Below are 23,092 nucleotides of genomic sequence, written 5' to 3' on the forward strand. Positions count from 1 at the left end.
CGGAGGGAATCTCTGGGTTCCTGCTCCTCTCAACACTGGGAAATTTAGGGCAAATTAGTTATGGAGATGTTAGTCGCACACTGGCATAGTAAGGACATAGAGGATTACAGTAAGGGACATGGAGACTTACAATGAGGACGTGGGGACTTACGATAAGGACATGACGACTTACAATGAGGACATGGAGACTTACTGCCTTAAGAAAGGTCTTACAGCTACATGCCTCACAGCGGCATGCCTTACTGCCACACGTCTCACAGCTACATGCCTAACTGTAAATGCCTTACCAGCTGCATGCCATACCGCTATGCTACTGCGCTCTTGCGACTGCGGAGGGAATCTCTGGGTTCCTGCTCCTCTCAACAACGGGAAATTTAGGGCAATTAGTCCACTGTTGTCACTGCGGAGGGAATCTCTGGGTTCCTGCTCCTCTCAACAGTGGGAAATTTAGGGCAATTAGTCCACTGTTGTCACTGCGGAGGGAATCTCTGGGTTCCTGCTCCTCTCAACAGTGGGAAATCTAGGGCAAATTAGTTTTGGAGATGTTAGTGACAGACTGGCATAGTAAGGACATAGAGGATTACAGTAAGGACATGGAGACTTACAATGAGGACGTGGGGACTTACGATAAGGACATGACGACTTACAATGAGGACGTGGGGACTTACGATAAGGACATGACGACTTACAATGAGGACATGGAGACTTACTGCCTTAAGAAAGGTCTTACAGCTACATGCCTCACAGCGGCATGCCTTACTGCCACACGTCTCACAGCTACATGCCTTACTGTATATGCCTTACCAGCTGCATGCCATACCGCTATGCTACTGCGCTCTTGAGACTGCGGAGGGAATCTCTGGGTTCCTGCTCCTCTCAACAACGGAAATTTAGGGCAATTAGTCCACTGTTGTCCCTGCGGAGGGAATCTCTGGGTTCCTGCTCCTCTCAACAGTGGAAAATCTAGGGCAAATCAGTCCACTGTTGTCACTGCGGAGGGAATCTCTGGGTTCCTGCTCCTCTCAACAGTGGGAAATTTAGGGCAATTAGTCCACTGTTGTCACTGCGGAGGGAATCTCTGGGTTCCTGCTCCTCTCAACAGTGGAAAATTTAGGGCAATTAGTCCACTGTTGTCACTGCGGAGGGAATCTCTGGGTTCCTGCTCCTCTCAACAGTGGGAAATCTAGGGCAAATTAGTGCACTGTTGTCACTGCGGAGGAATCTCTGGGTTCCTGCTCCTCTCACCAGTGGGAAATTTAGGGCAATTAGTCCACTATTGTCACTGCGGAGGGAAATTCTGAGTTCCTGCTCCTCTCAAAAGTGGGAAATTTAGGGCAATTAGTCCACTGTTGTCACTGCGGAGGGAATCTCTGGATTCCTGCTCCTCTCAACACTGGGAAATTTAGGGCAAATTAGTTATGGAGATGTTAGTCGCACACTGGCATAGTAAGGACATAGAGGATTACAGTAAGGACATGGAGACTTACAATGAGGACGTGGGGACTTACGATAAGGACATGACGACTTACAATGAGGACATGGAGACTTACTGCCTTAGGAAAGGTCTTACAGCTACATGCCTCACAGCGGCATGCCTTACTGCCACACGTCTCACAGCTACATGCCTAACTGTAAATGCCTTACCAGCTGCATGCCATACCGCTATGCTACTGCGCTCTTGCGACTGCGGAGGGAATCTCTGGGTTCCTGCTCCTCTCAACAACGGGAAATTTAGGGCAATTAGTCCACTGTTGTCACTGCGGAGGGAATCTCTGGGTTCCTGCTCCTCTCAACAGTGGGAAATTTAGGGCAATTAGTCCACTGTTGTCACTGCGGAGGGAATCTCTGGGTTCCTGCTCCTCTCAACAGTGGGAAATCTAGGGCAAATTAGTTATGGAGATGTTAGTGACAGACTGGCATAGTAAGGACATAGAGGATTACAGTAAGGACATGGAGACTTACAATGAGGACGTGGGGACTTACGATAAGGACATGACGACTTACAATGAGGACGTGGGGACTTACGATAAGGACATGACGACTTACAATGAGGACATGGAGACTTACTGCCTTAAGAAAGGTCTTACAGCTACATGCCTCACAGCGGCAGTATTTATGCCCACCTCTGCCAGAAATATACATATCAAAATGTCATTTTTGCATGAATAATAGAGTTATTATCAAGGTAACTTGCATATTGTAAAAACTTTTTTGGGACCCCTCATATAGGGTTAGCGAATGCTGCGGCAACCTAATCATAGGTGGTTGTGGTGGTGGTGCTGCTGCTGGCTGCTGCTGGCTGGTGGCTGCTGCTGGCTGCTGCTTGCTGGCTGCTGCTTGCTGGCTGCTGCTGCCTGCTGACTGGCTGCTGGCTGCTGCTGCTTGCTGCTGCTGGCTGCTTCTGGCTGCTTCCTGCTGCTGGCTGCTTGCTACTGCTTGCTGCTGCTGGCTGCTGCTGCTTGCTGCTGGCTGCTGCTGGCTGCTGCTGCTTGCTGCTGGCTGCTGCTTGCTGGCTGCTGCTGGCTGCTGGCTGCTGCTTGCTGCTGCTGGCTGCTGCTGGCTGCTGCTGGCTGCTGCTTGCTGCTGTTTGCTGGTGCTGGCTGGTGCTGGCTGCTGCTTGCTGCTGGCTGCTGCTGAAATTGAGGGCAATTAGTCCACTGTTGTCACTGCGGAGGGAATCTCTGGGTTCCTGCTCCTCTCAACAGTGGGAAATTTAGGGCAATTAGTCCACTATTGTCACTGCGAAGGGAATCTCTGGGTTCCTGCTCCTCTCAAAGGTGGGAAATTTAGGGCAATTAGTCCACTGTTGTCACTGCGGGGGGAATCTCTGGGTTCCTGCTCCTCTCAACAGTGGGAAATTTAGGGCAATTAGTCCACTGTTGTCACTGCGGAGGGAATCTCTGGGTTCCTGCTTCTCTCAACAGTGGGAAATCTAGGGCAAATTCGTTATGGAGATGTTGGTGGCAGACTGGCATAGTAAGGACATAGAGGATTACAGTAAGGACATGACGACTTACAATGAGGACATGGAGACTTACTGCCTTAAGAAAGGTCTTACAGCTACATGCCTCACAGCGGCAGTATTTATGCCCACCTCTGCCAGAAATATACATATCAAAATGTCATTTTTGCATGAATAATAGAGTTATTATCAAGGTAACTTGCATATTGTAAAAACTTTTTTGGGACCCCTCATATAGGGTTAGCGAATGCTGCGGCAACCTAATCATAGGTGGTTGTGGTGGTGGTGCTGCTGCTGGCTGCTGCTGGCTCGTGGCTGCTGCTGGCTGCTGCTTGCTGGCTGCTGCTTGCTGGCTGCTGCTGCCTGCTGACTGGCTGCTGGCTGCTGGCTGCTGCTGCTTGCTGCTGCTGGCTGCTGCTGGCTGCTTCCTGCTGCTGGCTGCTGGCTGCTTGCTGCTGCTTGCTGCTGCTGGCTGCTGCTGCTTGCTGCTGGCTGCTGCTTGCTGGCTGCTGCTGGCTGCTGCTCTCTGCTGCTGGCTGCTGCTGGCTGCTGCTTGCTGCTGCTGTTTGCTGGTGCTGCCTGGTGCTGGCTGCTGCGTGCTGGCTGCTGCTTGCTGCTGCTTGCTGCTTGCTGCTGCTGAAATTGAGGGCAATTAGTCCACTGTTGTCACTGCGGAGGGAATCTCTGGGTTCCTGCTCCTCTCAACAGTGGGAAATTTAGGGCAATTAGTCCACTATTGTCACTGCGGAGGGAATCTCTGGGTTCCTGCTCCTCTCAAAAGTGGGAAATTTAGTGCAATTAGTCCACTGTTGTCACTGCGGAGGGAATCTCTGGGTTCCTGCTCCTCTCAACAGTGGGAAATTTAGGGCAATTAGTCCACTGTTGTCACTGCGGAGGGAATCTCTGGGTTCCTGCTCCTCTCAACAGTGGGAAATCTAGGGCAAATTAGTTATGGAGATGTTAGTGGCAGACTGGCATAGTAAGGACATAGAGGATTACAGTAAGGACATGAAGACTTACAATGAGGACGTGGGGACTTACGATAAGGACATGACGACTTACAATGAGGACATGGAGACTTACTGCCTTAAGAAAGGTCTTACAGCTACATGCCTCACAGCGGCATGCCTTACTGCCACACGTCTCACAGCTACATGCCTAACTGTAAATGCCTTACCAGCTGCATGCCATACCGCTATGCTACTGCGCTCTTGCGACTGCGGAGGGAATCTCTGGGTTCCTGCTCCTCTCAACAACGGGAAATTTAGGGCAATTAGTCCACTGTTGTCACTGCGGAGGGAATCTCTGGGTTCCTGCTCCTCTCAACAGTGGGAAATTTAGGGCAATTAGTCCACTGTTGTCACTGCGGAGGGAATCTCTGGGTTCCTGCTCCTCTCAACAGTGGGAAATCTAGGGCAAATTAGTTATGGAGATGTTAGTGACAGACTGGCATAGTAAGGACATAGAGGATTACAGTCAGGACATGGAGACTTACAATGAGGACGTGGGGACTTACGATAGGGACATGACGACCTACAATGAGGACGTGGGGACTTACGATAAGGACATGACGACTTACAATGAGGACATGGAGACTTACTGCCTTAAGAAAGGTCTTACAGCTACATGCCTCACAGCGGCAGTATTTATGCCCACCTCTGCCAGAAATATACATATCAAAATGTCATTTTTGCATGAATAATAGAGTTATTATCAAGGTAACTTGCATATTGTAAAAACTTTTTTGGGACCCCTCATATAGGGTTAGCGAATGCTGCGGCAACCTAATCATAGGTGGTTGTGGTGGTGGTGCTGCTGCTGGCTGCTGCTGGCTCGTGGCTGCTGCTGGCTGCTGCTTGCTGGCTGCTGCTTGCTGGCTGCTGCTGCCTGCTGACTGGCTGCTGGCTGCTGGCTGCTGCTGCTTGCTGCTGCTGGCTGCTGCTGGCTGCTTCCTGCTGCTGGCTGCTGGCTGCTTGCTGCTGCTTGCTGCTGCTGGCTGCTGCTGCTTGCTGCTGGCTGCTGCTTGCTGGCTGCTGCTGGCTGCTGCTCTCTGCTGCTGGCTGCTGCTGGCTGCTGCTTGCTGCTGCTGTTTGCTGGTGCTGCCTGGTGCTGGCTGCTGCGTGCTGGCTGCTGCTTGCTGCTGCTTGCTGCTTGCTGCTGCTGAAATTGAGGGCAATTAGTCCACTGTTGTCACTGCGGAGGGAATCTCTGGGTTCCTGCTCCTCTCAACAGTGGGAAATTTAGGGCAATTAGTCCACTATTGTCACTGCGGAGGGAATCTCTGGGTTCCTGCTCCTCTCAAAAGTGGGAAATTTAGTGCAATTAGTCCACTGTTGTCACTGCGGAGGGAATCTCTGGGTTCCTGCTCCTCTCAACAGTGGGAAATTTAGGGCAATTAGTCCACTGTTGTCACTGCGGAGGGAATCTTGGGTTCCTGCTCCTCTCAACAGTGGGAAATCTAGGGCAAATTAGTTATGGAGATGTTAGTGGCAGACTGGCATAGTAAGGACATAGAGGATTACAGTAAGGACATGAAGACTTACAATGAGGACGTGGGGACTTACGATAAGGACATGACGACTTACAATGAGGACATGGAGACTTACTGCCTTAAGAAAGGTCTTACAGCTACATGCCTCACAGCGGCATGCCTTACTGCCACACGTCTCACAGCTACATGCCTAACTGTAAATGCCTTACCAGCTGCATGCCATACCGCTATGCTACTGCGCTCTTGCGACTGCGGAGGGAATCTCTGGGTTCCTGCTCCTCTCAACAACGGGAAATTTAGGGCAATTAGTCCACTGTTGTCACTGCGGAGGGAATCTCTGGGTTCCTGCTCCTCTCAACAGTGGGAAATTTAGGGCAATTAGTCCACTGTTGTCACTGCGGAGGGAATCTCTGGGTTCCTGCTCCTCTCAACAGTGGGAAATCTAGGGCAAATTAGTTATGGAGATGTTAGTGACAGACTGGCATAGTAAGGACATAGAGGATTACAGTCAGGACATGGAGACTTACAATGAGGACGTGGGGACTTACGATAGGGACATGACGACCTACAATGAGGACGTGGGGACTTACGATAAGGACATGACGACTTACAATGAGGACATGGAGACTTACTGCCTTAAGAAAGGTCTTACAGCTACATGCCTCACAGCGGCAGTATTTATGCCCACCTCTGCCAGAAATATACATATCAAAATGTCATTTTTGCATGAATAATAGAGTTATTATCAAGGTAACTTGCATATTGTAAAAACTTTTTTGGGACCCCTCATATAGGGTTAGCGAATGCTGCGGCAACCTAATCATAGGTGGTTGTGGTGGTGGTGCTGCTGCTGGCTGCTGCTGGCTCGTGGCTGCTGCTGGCTGCTGCTTGCTGGCTGCTGCTTGCTGACTGGCTGCTGGCTGCTGGCTGCTGCTGCTTGCTGCTGCTGGCTGCTGCTGGCTGCTTCCTGCTGCTGGCTGCTGGCTGCTTGCTGCTGCTTGCTGCTGCTGGCTGCTGCTTGCTGGCTGCTGCTGGCTGCTGCTCTCTGCTGCTGGCTGCTGCTGGCTGCTGCTTGCTGCTGCTGTTTGCTGGTGCTGCCTGGTGCTGGCTGCTGCGTGCTGGCTGCTGCTTGCTGCTGCTTGCTGCTTGCTGCTGGCTGCTGCTGAAATTGAGGGCAATTAGTCCACTGTTGTCACTGCGGAGGGAATCTCTGGGTTCCTGCTCCTCTCAACAGTGGGAAATTTAGGGCAATTAGTCCACTATTGTCACTGCGGAGGGAATCTCTGGGTTCCTGCTCCTCTCAAAAGTGGGAAATTTAGTGCAATTAGTCCACTGTTGTCACTGCGGAGGGAATCTCTGGGTTCCTGCTCCTCTCAACAGTGGGAAATTTAGGGCAATTAGTCCACTGTTGTCACTGCGGAGGGAATCTCTGGGTTCCTGCTCCTCTCAACAGTGGGAAATCTAGGGCAAATTAGTTATGGAGATGTTAGTGGCAGACTGGCATAGTAAGGACATAGAGGATTACAGTAAGGACATGAAGACTTACAATGAGGACGTGGGGACTTACGATAAGGACATGACGACTTACAATGAGGACATGGAGACTTACTGCCTTAAGAAAGGTCTTACAGCTACATGCCTCACAGCGGCATGCCTTACTGCCACACGTCTCACAGCTACATGCCTTACTGTATATGCCTTACCAACTGCATGCCATACCGCTATGCTACTGCGCTCTTGAGACTGCGGAGGGAATCTCTGGGTTCCTGCTCCTCTCAACAACGGGAAATTTAGGGCAATTAGTCCACTGTTGTCACTGCGGAGGGAATCTCTGGGTTCCTGCTCCTCTCAACAGTGGAAAATCTAGGGCAAATCAGTCCACTGTTGTCACTGCGGAGGGAATCTCTGGGTTCCTGCTCCTCTCAACAGTGGGAAATTTAGGGCAATTAGTCCACTGTTGTCACTGCGGAGGGAATCTCTGGGTCCCTGCTCCTCTCAACAGTGGAAAATTTAGGGCAATTAGTCCACTGTTGTCACTGCGGAGGGAATCTCTGGGTTCCTGCTCCTCTCAACAGTGGGAAATCTAGGGCAAATTAGTGCACTGTTGTCACTGCGGAGGGAATCTCTGGGTTCCTGCTCCTCTCACCAGTGGGAAATTTAGGGCAATTAGTCCACTATTGTCACTGCGGAGGGAAACTCTGGGTTCCTGCTCCTCTCAAAAGTGGGAAATTTAGGGCAATTAGTCCACTGTTGTCACTGCGGAGGGAATCTCTGGGTTCCTGCTCCTCTCAACACTGGGAAATTTAGGGCAAATTAGTTATGGAGATGTTAGTCGCACACTGGCATAGTAAGGACATAGAGGATTACAGTAAGGACATGGAGACTTACAATGAGGACGTGGGGACTTACGATAAGGACATGACGACTTACAATGAGGACATGGAGACTTACTGCCTTAAGAAAGGTCTTACAGCTACATGCCTCACAGCGGCATGCCTTACTGCCACACGTCTCACAGCTACATGCCTAACTGTAAATGCCTTACCAGCTGCATGCCATACCGCTATGCTACTGCGCTCTTGCGACTGCGGAGGGAATCTCTGGGTTCCTGCTCCTCTCAACAACGGGAAATTTAGGGCAATTAGTCCACTGTTGTCACTGCGGAGGGAATCTCTGGGTTCCTGCTCCTCTCAACAGTGGGAAATTTAGGGCAATTAGTCCACTGTTGTCACTGCGGAGGGAATCTCTGGGTTCCTGCTCCTCTCAACAGTGGGAAATCTAGGGCAAATTAGTTTTGGAGATGTTAGTGACAGACTGGCATAGTAAGGACATAGAGGATTACAGTAAGGACATGGAGACTTACAATGAGGACGTGGGGACTTACGATAAGGACATGACGACTTACAATGAGGACGTGGGGACTTACGATAAGGACATGACGACTTACAATGAGGACATGGAGACTTACTGCCTTAAGAAAGGTCTTACAGCTACATGCCTCACAGCGGCATGCCTTACTGCCACACGTCTCACAGCTACATGCCTTACTGTATATGCCTTACCAGCTGCATGCCATACCGCTATGCTACTGCGCTCTTGAGACTGCGGAGGGAATCTCTGGGTTCCTGCTCCTCTCAACAACGGGAAATTTAGGGCAATTAGTCCACTGTTGTCCCTGCGGAGGGAATCTCTGGGTTCCTGCTCCTCTCAACAGTGGAAAATCTAGGGCAAATCAGTCCACTGTTGTCACTGCGGAGGGAATCTCTGGGTTCCTGCTCCTCTCAACAGTGGGAAATTTAGGGCAATTAGTCCACTGTTGTCACTGCGGAGGGAATCTCTGGGTTCCTGCTCCTCTCAACAGTGGAAAATTTAGGGCAATTAGTCCACTGTTGTCACTGCGGAGGGAATCTCTGGGTTCCTGCTCCTCTCAACAGTGGGAAATCTAGGGCAAATTAGTGCACTGTTGTCACTGCGGAGGGAATCTCTGGGTTCCTGCTCCTCTCACCAGTGGGAAATTTAGGGCAATTAGTCCACTATTGTCACTGCGGAGGGAAATTCTGAGTTCCTGCTCCTCTCAAAAGTGGGAAATTTAGGGCAATTAGTCCACTGTTGTCACTGCGGAGGGAATCTCTGGATTCCTGCTCCTCTCAACACTGGGAAATTTAGGGCAAATTAGTTATGGAGATGTTAGTCGCACACTGGCATAGTAAGGACATAGAGGATTACAGTAAGGACATGGAGACTTACAATGAGGACGTGGGGACTTACGATAAGGACATGACGACTTACAATGAGGACATGGAGACTTACTGCCTTAGGAAAGGTCTTACAGCTACATGCCTCACAGCGGCATGCCTTACTGCCACACGTCTCACAGCTACATGCCTAACTGTAAATGCCTTACCAGCTGCATGCCATACCGCTATGCTACTGCGCTCTTGCGACTGCGGAGGGAATCTCTGGGTTCCTGCTCCTCTCAACAACGGGAAATTTAGGGCAATTAGTCCACTGTTGTCACTGCGGAGGGAATCTCTGGGTTCCTGCTCCTCTCAACAGTGGGAAATTTAGGGCAATTAGTCCACTGTTGTCACTGCGGAGGGAATCTCTGGGTTCCTGCTCCTCTCAACAGTGGGAAATCTAGGGCAAATTAGTTATGGAGATGTTAGTGACAGACTGGCATAGTAAGGACATAGAGGATTACAGTAAGGACATGGAGACTTACAATGAGGACGTGGGGACTTACGATAAGGACATGACGACTTACAATGAGGACGTGGGGACTTACGATAAGGACATGACGACTTACAATGAGGACATGGAGACTTACTGCCTTAAGAAAGGTCTTACAGCTACATGCCTCACAGCGGCAGTATTTATGCCCACCTCTGCCAGAAATATACATATCAAAATGTCATTTTTGCATGAATAATAGAGTTATTATCAAGGTAACTTGCATATTGTAAAAACTTTTTTGGGACCCCTCATATAGGGTTAGCGAATGCTGCGGCAACCTAATCATAGGTGGTTGTGGTGGTGGTGCTGCTGCTGGCTGCTGCTGGCTGGTGGCTGCTGCTGGCTGCTGCTTGCTGGCTGCTGCTTGCTGGCTGCTGCTGCCTGCTGACTGGCTGCTGGCTGCTGCTGCTTGCTGCTGCTGGCTGCTTCTGGCTGCTTCCTGCTGCTGGCTGCTTGCTACTGCTTGCTGCTGCTGGCTGCTGCTGCTTGCTGCTGGCTGCTGCTGGCTGCTGCTGCTTGCTGCTGGCTGCTGCTTGCTGGCTGCTGCTGGCTGCTGGCTGCTGCTTGCTGCTGCTGGCTGCTGCTGGCTGCTGCTGGCTGCTGCTTGCTGCTGTTTGCTGGTGCTGGCTGGTGCTGGCTGCTGCTTGCTGCTGGCTGCTGCTGAAATTGAGGGCAATTAGTCCACTGTTGTCACTGCGGAGGGAATCTCTGGGTTCCTGCTCCTCTCAACAGTGGGAAATTTAGGGCAATTAGTCCACTATTGTCACTGCGAAGGGAATCTCTGGGTTCCTGCTCCTCTCAAAGGTGGGAAATTTAGGGCAATTAGTCCACTGTTGTCACTGCGGGGGGAATCTCTGGGTTCCTGCTCCTCTCAACAGTGGGAAATTTAGGGCAATTAGTCCACTGTTGTCACTGCGGAGGGAATCTCTGGGTTCCTGCTTCTCTCAACAGTGGGAAATCTAGGGCAAATTCGTTATGGAGATGTTGGTGGCAGACTGGCATAGTAAGGACATAGAGGATTACAGTAAGGACATGGAGACTTACAATGAGGACGTGGGGACTTACGATAAGGGCATGACGACTTACAATGAGGACATGGAGACTTACTGCCTTAAGAAAGGTCTTACAGCTACATGCCTCACAGCGGCATGCCTTACTGCCACACGTCTCACAGCTACATGCCTTACCGTATATGCCTTACCAGCTGCATGCCATACCGCTATGCTACTGCGCTCTTGCGACTGCGGAGGGAATCTCTGGGTTCCTGCTCCTCTCAACAACGGGAAATTTAGGGTAATTAGTCCACTGTTGTCACTGCGGAGGGAATCTCTGGGTTCCTGTCCTCTCAACAGTGGAAAATCTAGGGCAAATCAGTCCACTGTTGTCACTGCGGAGGGAATCTCTGGGTTCCTGCTCCTCTCAACAGTGGGAAATTTAGGGCAATTAGTCCACTGTTGTCACTGCAGAGGGAATCTCTGGGTTCCTGCTCCTCTCAACAGTGGAAAATCTAGGGCAATTAGTCCACTGTTGTCACTGCGGAGCGAATCTCTGGGTTCCTGCTCCTCTCAACAGTGGAAAATCTAGGGCAAATTAGTCCACTGTTGTCACTGCGGAGGGAATCTCTGGGTTCCTGCTCCTCTCAACAGTGGGAAATTTAGGGCAATTAGTCCACTGTTGTCACTGCGGAGGGAATCTCTGGGTTCCTGCTCCTCTCAACAGTGGGAAATCTAGGGCAAATTAGTCCACTGTTGTCACTGCGGAGGGAATCTCTGGGTTCCTGCTCCTCTCAACAGTGGGAAATTTAGAGCAATTAGTCCACTATTGTCACTGCGGAGGGAATCTCTGGCTTCCTGCTCCTCTCAAAAGTGGGAAATTTAGGGCAATTAGTCCACTGTTGTCACTGCGGAGGGAATCTCTGGGTTCCTGCTCCTCTCAACAGTGGGAAATCTAGGGCAAATTAGTTATGGAGATGTTAGTGGCAGACTGGCATAGTAAGGACATAGAGGATTACAGTAAGGACATGGAGACTTACAATGAGGACGTGGGGACTTACGATAAGGACATGACGACTTACAATGAGGACATGGAGACTTACTGCCTTAAGAAAGGTCTTACAGCTACATGCCTCACAGCGGCATGCCTTACTGCCACACGTCTCACAGCTACATGCCTTACTGTATATGCCTTACCAGCTGCATGCCATACCGCTATGCTACTGCGCTCTTGCGACTGCGGAGGGAATCTCTGGGTTCCTGCTCCTCTCAACAGTGGAAAATTTAGGGCAATTAGTCCACTGTTGTCACTGCGGAGGGAATCTCTGGGTTCCTGCTCCTCTCAACAGTGGGAAATCTAGGGCAAATTAGTCCACTGTTGTCACTGCGGAGGGAATCTCTGGGTTCCTGCTCCTCTCAACAGTGGGAAATTTAGGGCAATTAGTCCACTATTGTCACTGCGGAGGGAATCTCTGGGTTCCTACTCCTCTCAAAAGTGGGAAATTTAGGGCAATTAGTCCACTGTTTTCACTGCGGAGGGAATCTCTGGGTTCCTGCTCCTCTCAACACTGGGAAATTTAGGGCAATTAGTCCACTGTTGTCACTGCGGAGAGAATCTCTGGGTTCCTGCTCCTCTCAACAGTGGGAAATCTAGGGCAAATTAGTTATGGAGATGTTAGTGGCAGACTGGCATAGTAAGAACATAGAGGATTACAGTAAGGACATGGAGACATACAATGAGGACGTGGGGACTTACGATAAGGACATGACGACTTACAATGAGGACATGGAGACTTACTGCCTTAAGAAAGGTCTTACAGCTACATGCCTCACAGCGGCAGTATTTATGCCCATCTCTGCCAGAAATATACATATCAAAATGTCATTTTTGCATGAATAATAGAGTTATTATCAAGGTAACTTGCATATTGTAAAAACATTTTTGGGCCCCTCATATAGGGCCCCGGTTAGCGAATGCTGCGGCAACCTAATCATAGGTGGTTGTGGTGGTGGTGCTGCTGCTGGCTGCTGCTTGCTGCTGGCTGGTGGCTGCTGCTGGCTGGTGGCTGCTGCTGGCTGCTGGCTGGTGGCTGCTGCTGGCTGGTGGCTGCTGCTGGCTGCTGCTTGCTGTCTGCTTCTGACTGGCTGCTGGCTGCTGCTGCTTGCTGCTGCAGGCTGCTTGCTGCTTGCTGGCTGCTGCTTGCTGCTCCTTGCTGCTGCTGGCTGCTGCTGGCTGCTGGCTGCTGCTGGCTGCTTGCTGCTGTTGGCTGCTGCTTGATGCTGCTGGCTGCTGCTGGCTGCTGCTGGCTGCTGCTTGCTGCTGCTTGCTGGCTGCTGCTTGCTGCTGCTTGCTGCTGCTGGCTACTGCTGGCTGCTGCTGGCTGCTGCTGGCTGCTGCTTGCTGGCTGCTGCTGGCTAGTGCTTGCTGCTGCTTGCTGGTGCTTGCTGGTGCTGGCTGCTGCTTGCTGCTGCTTGCTGCTGGGTGCTGGCTGCTTGCTGCTGCTGGCTGCTCGCTGCTGCTGGCTGCTTGCTGCTGCTGGCTGCTTGCTGCTGCAGGCTGCTGGCTGCTTTCTTGCTGCTGTTACCTGCTGCTTGCTGGCTGCTGCTGGCTGCTGCTTGCTGCTGCTTGCTGGCTGCTGCTTGCTGCTGCTTGCTGCTGCTTGCTGCTGCTTGCTGCTGCTGGCTGCTGCTTGCTGCTGCTTGCTTCTGGCTGCTGCTGGCTGCTGGCTGCTGCTGAAATTGAGGGCAATTAGTCCACTGTTGTCACTGCGGAGGGAATCTCTGGGTTCCTGCTCCTCTCACCAGTGGGAAATTTAGGGCAGTTAGTCCACTGTTGTCACTGCGGAGGGAATCTCTGGGTTCCTGCTCCTCTCAACAACGGGAAATTTAGGGCAATTAGTCCACTGTTGTCACTGCGGAGGGAATCTCTGGGTTCCTGCTCCTCTCAACAGTGGAAAATCTAGGGCAAATCAGTCCACTGTTGTCACTGCGGAGGGAATCTCTGGGTTCCTGCTCCTCTCAACAGTGGGAAATTTAGGGCAATTAGTCCACTGTTGTCACTGCGGAGGGAATCTCTGGGTCCCTGCTCCTCTCAACAGTGGAAAATTTAGGGCAATTAGTCCACTGTTGTCACTGCGGAGGGAATCTCTGGGTTCCTGCTCCTCTCAACAGTGGGAAATCTAGGGCAAATTAGTGCACTGTTGTCACTGCGGAGGGAATCTCTGGGTTCCTGCTCCTCTCACCAGTGGGAAATTTAGGGCAATTAGTCCACTATTGTCACTGCGGAGGGAAACTCTGGGTTCCTGCTCCTCTCAAAAGTGGGAAATTTAGGGCAATTAGTCCACTGTTGTCACTGCGGAGGGAATCTCTGGGTTCCTGCTCCTCTCAACACTGGGAAATTTAGGGCAAATTAGTTATGGAGATGTTAGTCGCACACTGGCATAGTAAGGACATAGAGGATTACAGTAAGGACATGGAGACTTACAATGAGGACGTGGGGACTTACGATAAGGACATGACGACTTACAATGAGGACATGGAGACTTACTGCCTTAAGAAAGGTCTTACAGCTACATGCCTCACAGCGGCATGCCTTACTGCCACACGTCTCACAGCTACATGCCTAACTGTAAATGCCTTACCAGCTGCATGCCATACCGCTATGCTACTGCGCTCTTGCGACTGCGGAGGGAATCTCTGGGTTCCTGCTCCTCTCAACAGTGGGAAATCTAGGGCAAATTAGTTTTGGAGATGTTAGTGACAGACTGGCATAGTAAGGACATAGAGGATTACAGTAAGGACATGGAGACTTACAATGAGGACGTGGGGACTTACGATAAGGACATGACGACTTACAATGAGGACGTGGGGACTTACGATAAGGACATGACGACTTACAATGAGGACATGGAGACTTACTGCCTTAAGAAAGGTCTTACAGCTACATGCCTCACAGCGGCATGCCTTACTGCCACACGTCTCACAGCTACATGCCTTACTGTATATGCCTTACCAGCTGCATGCCATACCGCTATGCTACTGCGCTCTTGAGACTGCGGAGGGAATCTCTGGGTTCCTGCTCCTCTCAGCAACGGGAAATTTAGGGCAATTAGTCCACTGTTGTCCCTGCGGAGGGAATCTCTGGGTTCCTGCTCCTCTCAACAGTGGAAAATCTAGGGCAAATCAGTCCACTGTTGTCACTGCGGAGGGAATCTCTGGGTTCCTGCTCCTCTCAACAGTGGGAAATTTAGGGCAATTAGTCCACTGTTGTCACTGCGGAGGGAATCTCTGGGTTCCTGCTCCTCTCAACAGTGGAAAATTTAGGGCAATTAGTCCACTGTTGTCACTGCGGAGGGAATCTCTGGGTTCCTGCTCCTCTCAACAGTGGGAAATCTAGGGCAAATTAGTGCACTGTTGTCACTGCGGAGGGAATCTCTGGGTTCCTGCTCCTCTCACCAGTGGGAAATTTAGGGCAATTAGTCCACTATTGTCACTGCGGAGGGAAATTCTGGGTTCCTGCTCCTCTCAAAAGTGGGAAATTTAGGGCAATTAGTCCACTGTTGTCACTGCGGAGGGAATCTCTGGATTCCTGCTCCTCTCAACACTGGGAAATTTAGGGCAAATTAGTTATGGAGATGTTAGTCGCACACTGGCATAGTAAGGACATAGAGGATTACAGTAAGGACATGGAGACTTACAATGAGGACGTGGGGACTTACGATAAGGACATGACGACTTACAATGAGGACATGGAGACTTACTGCCTTAGGAAAGGTCTTACAGCTACATGCCTCACAGCGGCATGCCTTACTGCCACACGTCTCACAGCTACATGCCTAACTGTAAATGCCTTACCAGCTGCATGCCATACCGCTATGCTACTGCGCTCTTGCGACTGCGGAGGGAATCTCTGGGTTCCTGCTCCTCTCAACAACGGGAAATTTAGGGCAATTAGTCCACTGTTGTCACTGCGGAGGGAATCTCTGGGTTCCTGCTCCTCTCAACAGTGGGAAATTTAGGGCAATTAGTCCACTGTTGTCACTGCGGAGGGAATCTCTGGGTTCCTGCTCCTCTCAACAGTGGGAAATCTAGGGCAAATTAGTTATGGAGATGTTAGTGACAGACTGGCATAGTAAGGACATAGAGGATTACAGTAAGGACATGGAGACTTACAATGAGGACGTGGGGACTTACGATAAGGACATGACGACTTACAATGAGGACGTGGGGACTTACGATAAGGACATGACGACTTACAATGAGGACATGGAGACTTACTGCCTTAAGAAAGGTCTTACAGCTACATGCCTCACAGCGGCAGTATTTATGCCCACCTCTGCCAGAAATATACATATCAAAATGTCATTTTTGCATGAATAATAGAGTTATTATCAAGGTAACTTGCATATTGTAAAAACTTTTTTGGGACCCCTCATATAGGGTTAGCGAATGCTGCGGCAACCTAATCATAGGTGGTTGTGGTGGTGGTGCTGCTGCTGGCTGCTGCTGGCTGGTGGCTGCTGCTGGCTGCTGCTTGCTGGCTGCTGCTTGCTGGCTGCTGCTGCCTGCTGACTGGCTGCTGGCTGCTGCTGCTTGCTGCTGCTGGCTGCTTCTGGCTGCTTCCTGCTGCTGGCTGCTTGCTACTGCTTGCTGCTGCTGGCTGCTGCTGCTTGCTGCTGGCTGCTGCTGGCTGCTGCTGCTTGCTGCTGGCTGCTGCTTGCTGGCTGCTGCTGGCTGCTGGCTGCTGCTTGCTGCTGCTGGCTGCTGCTGGCTGCTGCTGGCTGCTGCTGGCTGCTGCTGGCTGCTGCTTGCTGCTGTTTGCTGGTGCTGGCTGGTGCTGGCTGCTGCGTGCTGGCTGCTGCTTGCTGCTGCTTGCTGCTTGCTGCTGCTTGCTGCTTGCTGCTGGCTGCTGCTGAAATTGAGGGCAATTAGTCCACTGTTGTCACTGCGGAGGGAATCTCTGGGTTCCTGCTCCTCTCAACAGTGGGAAATTTAGGGCAATTAGTCCACTATTGTCACTGCGAAGGGAATCTCTGGGTTCCTGCTCCTCTCAAAGGTGGGAAATTTAGGGCAATTAGTCCACTGTTGTCACTGCGGGGGGAATCTCTGGGTTCCTGCTCCTCTCAACAGTGGGAAATTTAGGGCAATTAGTCCACTGTTGTCACTGCGGAGGGAATCTCTGGGTTCCTGCTTCTCTCAACAGTGGGAAATCTAGGGCAAATTAGTTATGGAGATGTTGGTGGCAGACTGGCATAGTAAGGACATAGAGGATTACAGTAAGGACATGGAGACTTACAATGAGGACATGGAGACTTACTGCCTTAAGAAAGGTCTTACAGCTACGTGCCTCACAGCGGCAGTATTTATGCCCATCTCTGCCAGAATTATACATCTCAAAATGTCATTTTTGCATGAATAATAGAGTTATTATCAAGGTAACTTGCATATTGTAAAAATATTTTTGGGACCCCTCATATAGGGCCCCGGTTAGCGAATGCTGCGGCAACCTAATCATAGGTGGTTGTGGTGGTGGTGCTGCTGCTGGCTGCTGCTTGCTGCTGGCTGGTGGCTGCTGCTCGCTGCTGACTGGCTGCTGGCTGCTGGCTGCTGGCTGCTTGCTGCTGCTGGCTGCTTCCTGCTGCTGGCTGCTTGCTACTGCTTGCTGCTGCTGCTGCTGGCTGCTGCTGGCTGCTTGCTGCTTGCTGGCTGCTTGCTGGCTGTTGGGGCTGCTGGCTGCTGCTTGCTGTTCCTTGCTGCTGCTGGCTGCTGCTGGCTGCTTGCTGCTGTTGGCTGCTGCTTGATGCTGGTGGCTGCTGCTTGCTGCTGCTTGCTGCTGCCGGCCACTGCTGGCTGCTGCTGGCTGCTGGCTGCTGCTGCTTGCTGCTGGCTGCTGCTTGCTGGCTGCTGCTTGCTGCTGTTTGCTGCTGCTGGCTGCTGCTTGCTGCTGCTTGCTGCTTGCTGCTGGCTGCTGCTGGCTGCTGGCTGCTGCTGAAATTGAGGGCAATTAGTCCACTGTTGTCACTGCGGAGGGAATCTCTGGGTTCCTGCTCCTCTCAACAGTGGGAAATTTAGGGCAATTAGTCCACTGTTGTCACTGCGGAGGGAATCTCTGGGTTCCTGCTCCTCTCAACAGTGGGAAATTTAGGGCAATTAGTCCACTATTGTCACTGCGGAGGGAATCTCTGGGTTCCTGCTCCTCTCAAAAGTGGGAAATTTAGTGCAATTAGTCCACTGTTGTCACTGCGGAGGGAATCTCTGGGTTCCTGCTCCTCTCAACAGTGGGAAATCTAGGGCAATTAGTCCACTGTTGTCACTGCAGAGGGAATCTCTGGGTTCCTGCTCCTCTCAACAGTGGGAAATCTAGGGCAAATTAGTTATGGAGATGTTAGTGGCAGACTGGCATAGTAAGGACATAGAGGTTAACAGTAAGGACATGGGGACTTACAATGAGGACGTGGGGACTTACGATAAGGACATGACGACTTACAATGAGGACATGGAGACTTACTGCCTTAAGAAAGGTCTTACAGCTACATGCCTCACAGCGGCATGCCTTACTGCCACACGTCTCACAGCTACATGCCTTACTGTATATGCCTTACCAGCTGCATGCCATACCGCTATGCTACTGCGCTCTTGCGACTGCGGAGGGAATCTCTGGGTTCCTGCTCCTCTCAACAGTGGAAAATCTAGGGCAAATTAGTCCACTGTTGTCACTGCAGAGGGAATCTCTGGGTTCCTGCTCCTCTCAACAGTGGGAAATTTAGGGCAATTAGTCCACTGTTGTCACTGCGGAGGGAATCTCTGGGTTCCTGCTCCTCTCAACAGTGGGAAATCTAGGGCAAATTAGTCCACTGTTGTCACTGCGGAGGGAATCTCTGGGTTCCTGCTCCTCTCAAAAGTGGGAAATTTAGGGCAATTAGTCCACTATTGTCACTGCGAAGGGAATCTCTGGGTTCCTGCTCCTCTCAAAAGTGGGAAATTTAGGGCAATTAGTCCACTGTTGTCACTGCGGAGGGAATCTCTGGGTTCCTGCTCCTCTCAACAGTGGGAAATCTAGGGCAAATTAGTCCACTGTTGTCACTGCGGAGGGAATCTCTGGGTTCCTGCTCCCCTCAACAGTGGGAAATCTAGGGCAAATTAGTTATGGAGATGTTAGTCGCACACTGGCATAGTAAGGACATAGAGGATTACAGTAAGGACATGGAGACTTACAATGAGGACGTGGGGACTTACGATAAGGACATGACGACTTACAATGAGGACATGGAGACTTACTGCCTTAAGAAAGGTCTTACAGCTACATGCCTCACAGCGGCATGCCTTACTGCCACACGTCTCACAGCTGCATGCCTAACTGTAAATGCCTTACCAGCTGCATGCCATACCGCTATGCTACTGCGCTCTTGCGACTGCGGAGGGAATCTCTGGGTTCCTGCTCCTCTCAACAGTGGGAAATTTAGGGCAATTAGTCCACTGTTGTCACTGCGGAGGGAATCTCTGGGTTCCTGCTCCTCTCAACAGTGGAAAATCTAGGGCAATTAGTCCACTGTTGTCACTGCGGAGCGAATCTCTGGGTTCCTGCTCCTCTCAACAGTGGAAAATCTAGGGCAAATTAGTCCACTGTTGTCACTGCGGAGGGAATCTCTGGGTTCCTGCTCCTCTCAACAGTGGGAAATATAGGGCAATTAGTCCACTGTTGTCACTGCGGAGGGAATCTCTGGGTTCCTGCTCCTCTCAACAGTGGAAAATCTAGGGCAAATCAGTCCACTGTTGTCACTGCGGAGGGAATCTCTGGATTCCTGCTCCTCTCACCAGTGGGAAATTTAGGGCAATTAGTCCACTATTGTCACTGCGGAGGGAAACTCTGGGTTCCTGCTCCTCTCAAAAGTGGGAAATTTAGGGCAATTAGTCCACTGTTGTCACTGCGGAGGGAATCTCTGGGTTCCTGCTCCTCTCAACACTGGGAAATTTAGGGCAATTAGTCCACTATTGTCACTGCGGAGGGAATCTCTGGGTTCCTGCTCCTCTCAAAAGTGGGAAATTTAGTGCAATTAGTCCGCTGTTGTCACTGCGGAGGGAATCTCTGGGTTCCTGCTCCTCTCAACAGTGGGAAATTTAGGGCAATTAGTCCACTGTTGTCACTGCGGAGGGAATCTCTGGGTTCCTGCTCCTCTCAACAGTGGGAAATCTAGGGCAAATTAGTTATGGAGATGTTAGTGGCAGACTGGCATAGTAAGGACATAGAGGATTACAGTAAGGACATGAAGACTTACAATGAGGACGTGGGGACTTACGATAAGGGCATGACGACTTACAATGAGGACATGGAGACTTACTGCCTTAAGAAAGGTCTTACAGCTACATGCCTCACAGCGGCATGCCTTACTGCCACACGTCTCACAGCTACATGCCTTACCGTATATGCCTTACCAGCTGCATGCCATACCGCTATGCTACTGCGCTCTTGCGACTGCGGAGGGAATCTCTGGGTTCCTGCTCCTCTCAACAACGGGAAATTTAGGGTAATTAGTCCACTGTTGTCACTGCGGAGGGAATCTCTGGGTTCCTGTCCTCTCAACAGTGGAAAATCTAGGGCAAATCAGTCCACTGTTGTCACTGCGGAGGGAATCTCTGGGTTCCTGCTCCTCTCAACAGTGGGAAATTTAGGGCAATTAGTCCACTGTTGTCACTGCGGAGGGAATCTCTGGGTTCCTGCTCCTCTCAACAGTGGAAAATCTAGGGCAATTAGTCCACTGTTGTCACTGCGGAGCGAATCTCTGGGTTCCTGCTCCTCTCAACAGTGGAAAATCTAGGGCAAATTAGTCCACTGTTGTCACTGCGGAGGGAATCTCTGGGTTCCTGCTCCTCTCAACAGTGGGAAATTTAGGGCAATTAGTCCACTGTTGTCACTGCGGAGGGAATCTCTGGGTTCCTGCTCCTCTCAACAGTGGGAAATCTAGGGCAAATTAGTCCACTGTTGTCACTGCGGAGGGAATCTCTGGGTTCCTGCTCCTCTCAACAGTGGGAAATTTAGAGCAATTAGTCCACTATTGTCACTGCGGAGGGAATCTCTGGCTTCCTGCTCCTCTCAAAAGTGGGAAATTTAGGGCAATTAGTCCACTGTTGTCACTGCGGAGGGAATCTCTGGGTTCCTGCTCCTCTCAACAGTGGGAAATCTAGGGCAAATTAGTTATGGAGATGTTAGTGGCAGACTGGCATAGTAAGGACATAGAGGATTACAGTAAGGACATGGAGACTTACAATGAGGACGTGGGGACTTACGATAAGGACATGACGACTTACAATGAGGACATGGAGACTTACTGCCTTAAGAAAGGTCTTACAGCTACATGCCTCACAGCGGCATGCCTTACTGCCACACGTCTCACAGCTACATGCCTTACTGTATATGCCTTACCAGCTGCATGCCATACCGCTATGCTACTGCGCTCTTGCGACTGCGGAGGGAATCTCTGGGTTCCTGCTCCTCTCAACAGTGGAAAATTTAGGGCAATTAGTCCACTGTTGTCACTGCGGAGGGAATCTCTGGGTTCCTGCTCCTCTCAACAGTGGGAAATCTAGGGCAAATTAGTCCACTGTTGTCACTGCGGAGGGAATCTCTGGGTTCCTGCTCCTCTCAACAGTGGGAAATTTAGGGCAATTAGTCCACTATTGTCACTGCGGAGGGAATCTCTGGGTTCCTACTCCTCTCAAAAGTGGGAAATTTAGGGCAATTAGTCCACTGTTTTCACTGCGGAGGGAATCTCTGGGTTCCTGCTCCTCTCAACACTGGGAAATTTAGGGCAATTAGTCCACTGTTGTCACTGCGGAGAGAATCTCTGGGTTCCTGCTCCTCTCAACAGTGGGAAATCTAGGGCAAATTAGTTATGGAGATGTTAGTGGCAGACTGGCATAGTAAGAACATAGAGGATTACAGTAAGGACATGGAGACATACAATGAGGACGTGGGGACTTACGATAAGGACATGACGACTTACAATGAGGACATGGAGACTTACTGCCTTAAGAAAGGTCTTACAGCTACATGCCTCACAGCGGCAGTATTTATGCCCATCTCTGCCAGAAATATACATATCAAAATGTCATTTTTGCATGAATAATAGAGTTATTATCAAGGTAACTCGCATATTGTAAAAACATTTTTGGGCCCCTCATATAGGGCCCCGGTTAGCGAATGCTGCGGCAACCTAATCATAGGTGGTTGTGGTGGTGGTGCTGCTGCTGGCTGCTGCTTGCTGCTGGCTGGTGGCTGCTGCTGGCTGGTGGCTGCTGCTGGCTGCTGGCTGGTGGCTGCTGCTGGCTGGTGGCTGCTGCTGGCTGCTGCTTGCTGTCTGCTTCTGACTGGCTGCTGGCTGCTGCTGCTTGCTGCTGCAGGCTGCTTGCTGCTTGCTGGCTGCTGCTTGCTGCTCCTTGCTGCTGCTGGCTGCTGCTGGCTGCTTGCTGCTGTTGGCTGCTGCTTGATGCTGCTGGCTGCTGCTGGCTGCTGCTGGCTGCTGCTTGCTGCTGCTTGCTGGCTGCTGCTTGCTGCTGCTTGCTGGCTGCTGGCTACTGCTGGCTGCTGCTGGCTGCTGCTGGCTGCTGCTTGCTGCTGCTTGCTGGCTGCTGCTGGCTAGTGCTTGCTGCTGCTTGCTGGTGCTTGCTGGTGCTGGCTGCTGCTTGCTGCTGCTTGCTGCTGGGTGCTGGCTGCTTGCTGCTGCTGGCTGCTCGCTGCTGCTGGCTGCTTGCTGCTGCTGGCTGCTTGCTGCTGCAGGCTGCTGGCTGCTTTCTTGCTGCTGTTACCTGCTGCTTGCTGGCTGCTGCTGGCTGCTGCTTGCTGCTGCTTGCTGGCTGCTGCTTGCTGCTGCTTGCTGCTGCTTGCTGCTGCTGGCTGCTGCTGGCTGCTGCTTGCTGCTGCTGGCTGCTGCTTGCTGCTGCTTGCTTCTGGCTGCTGCTGGCTGCTGGCTGCTGCTGAAATTGAGGGCAATTAGTCCACTGTTGTCACTGCGGAGGGAATCTCTGGGTTCCTGCTCCTCTCACCAGTGGGAAATTTAGGGCAGTTAGTCCACTGTTGTCACTGCGGAGGGAATCTCTGGGTTCCTGCTCCTCTCAACAGTGGAACATTTAGGGCAATTAGTCCACTGTTGTCACTGCGGAGGGAATCTCTGGGTTCCTGCTCCTCTCACCAGTGGGAAATTTAGGGCAATTAGTCCACTGTTGTCACTGCGGAGGGAATCTCTGGGTTCCTGCTCCTCTCAACAGTGGGAAATTTAGGGCAATTAGTCCACTATTGTCACTGCGGAGGGAATCTCTGGGTTCCTGCTCCTCTCAAAAGTGGGAAATTTAGGGCAATTAGTCCACTGTTGTCACTGCGGAGGGAATCTCTGGGTTCCTGCTCCTCCCAACAGTGGGAAA

At 51.2% G+C, this 23,092-nt stretch overlaps 1 protein-coding gene across 1 annotated transcript in view; it reads right to left on the bottom strand.

Annotated features, from left to right (window-relative positions):
• Nucleotides 1–29: 29 nt before the first annotated feature.
• LOC135369136 (uncharacterized) overlaps nt 30–23,092 on the bottom strand; it is a 49,014-nt gene continuing 25,951 nt past the window's right edge. The window contains exons 5-9 of the mRNA XM_064602797.1: nt 16,430–16,589; nt 6,476–6,615; nt 4,990–5,122; nt 3,466–3,598; nt 30–35 (exon numbers count right to left, since the gene is read on the bottom strand). Coding sequence (XP_064458867.1) covers nt 30–35; nt 3,466–3,598; nt 4,990–5,122; nt 6,476–6,615; nt 16,430–16,589 — 572 coding nt within the window. The remainder of the gene's footprint in view (nt 36–3,465; nt 3,599–4,989; nt 5,123–6,475; nt 6,616–16,429; nt 16,590–23,092) is intronic.

Source organism: Ornithodoros turicata, chromosome 9 (genome assembly GCF_037126465.1).
Source record: "Ornithodoros turicata isolate Travis chromosome 9, ASM3712646v1, whole genome shotgun sequence".
NCBI classification, from domain to species: domain Eukaryota; kingdom Metazoa; phylum Arthropoda; class Arachnida; order Ixodida; family Argasidae; genus Ornithodoros; species Ornithodoros turicata.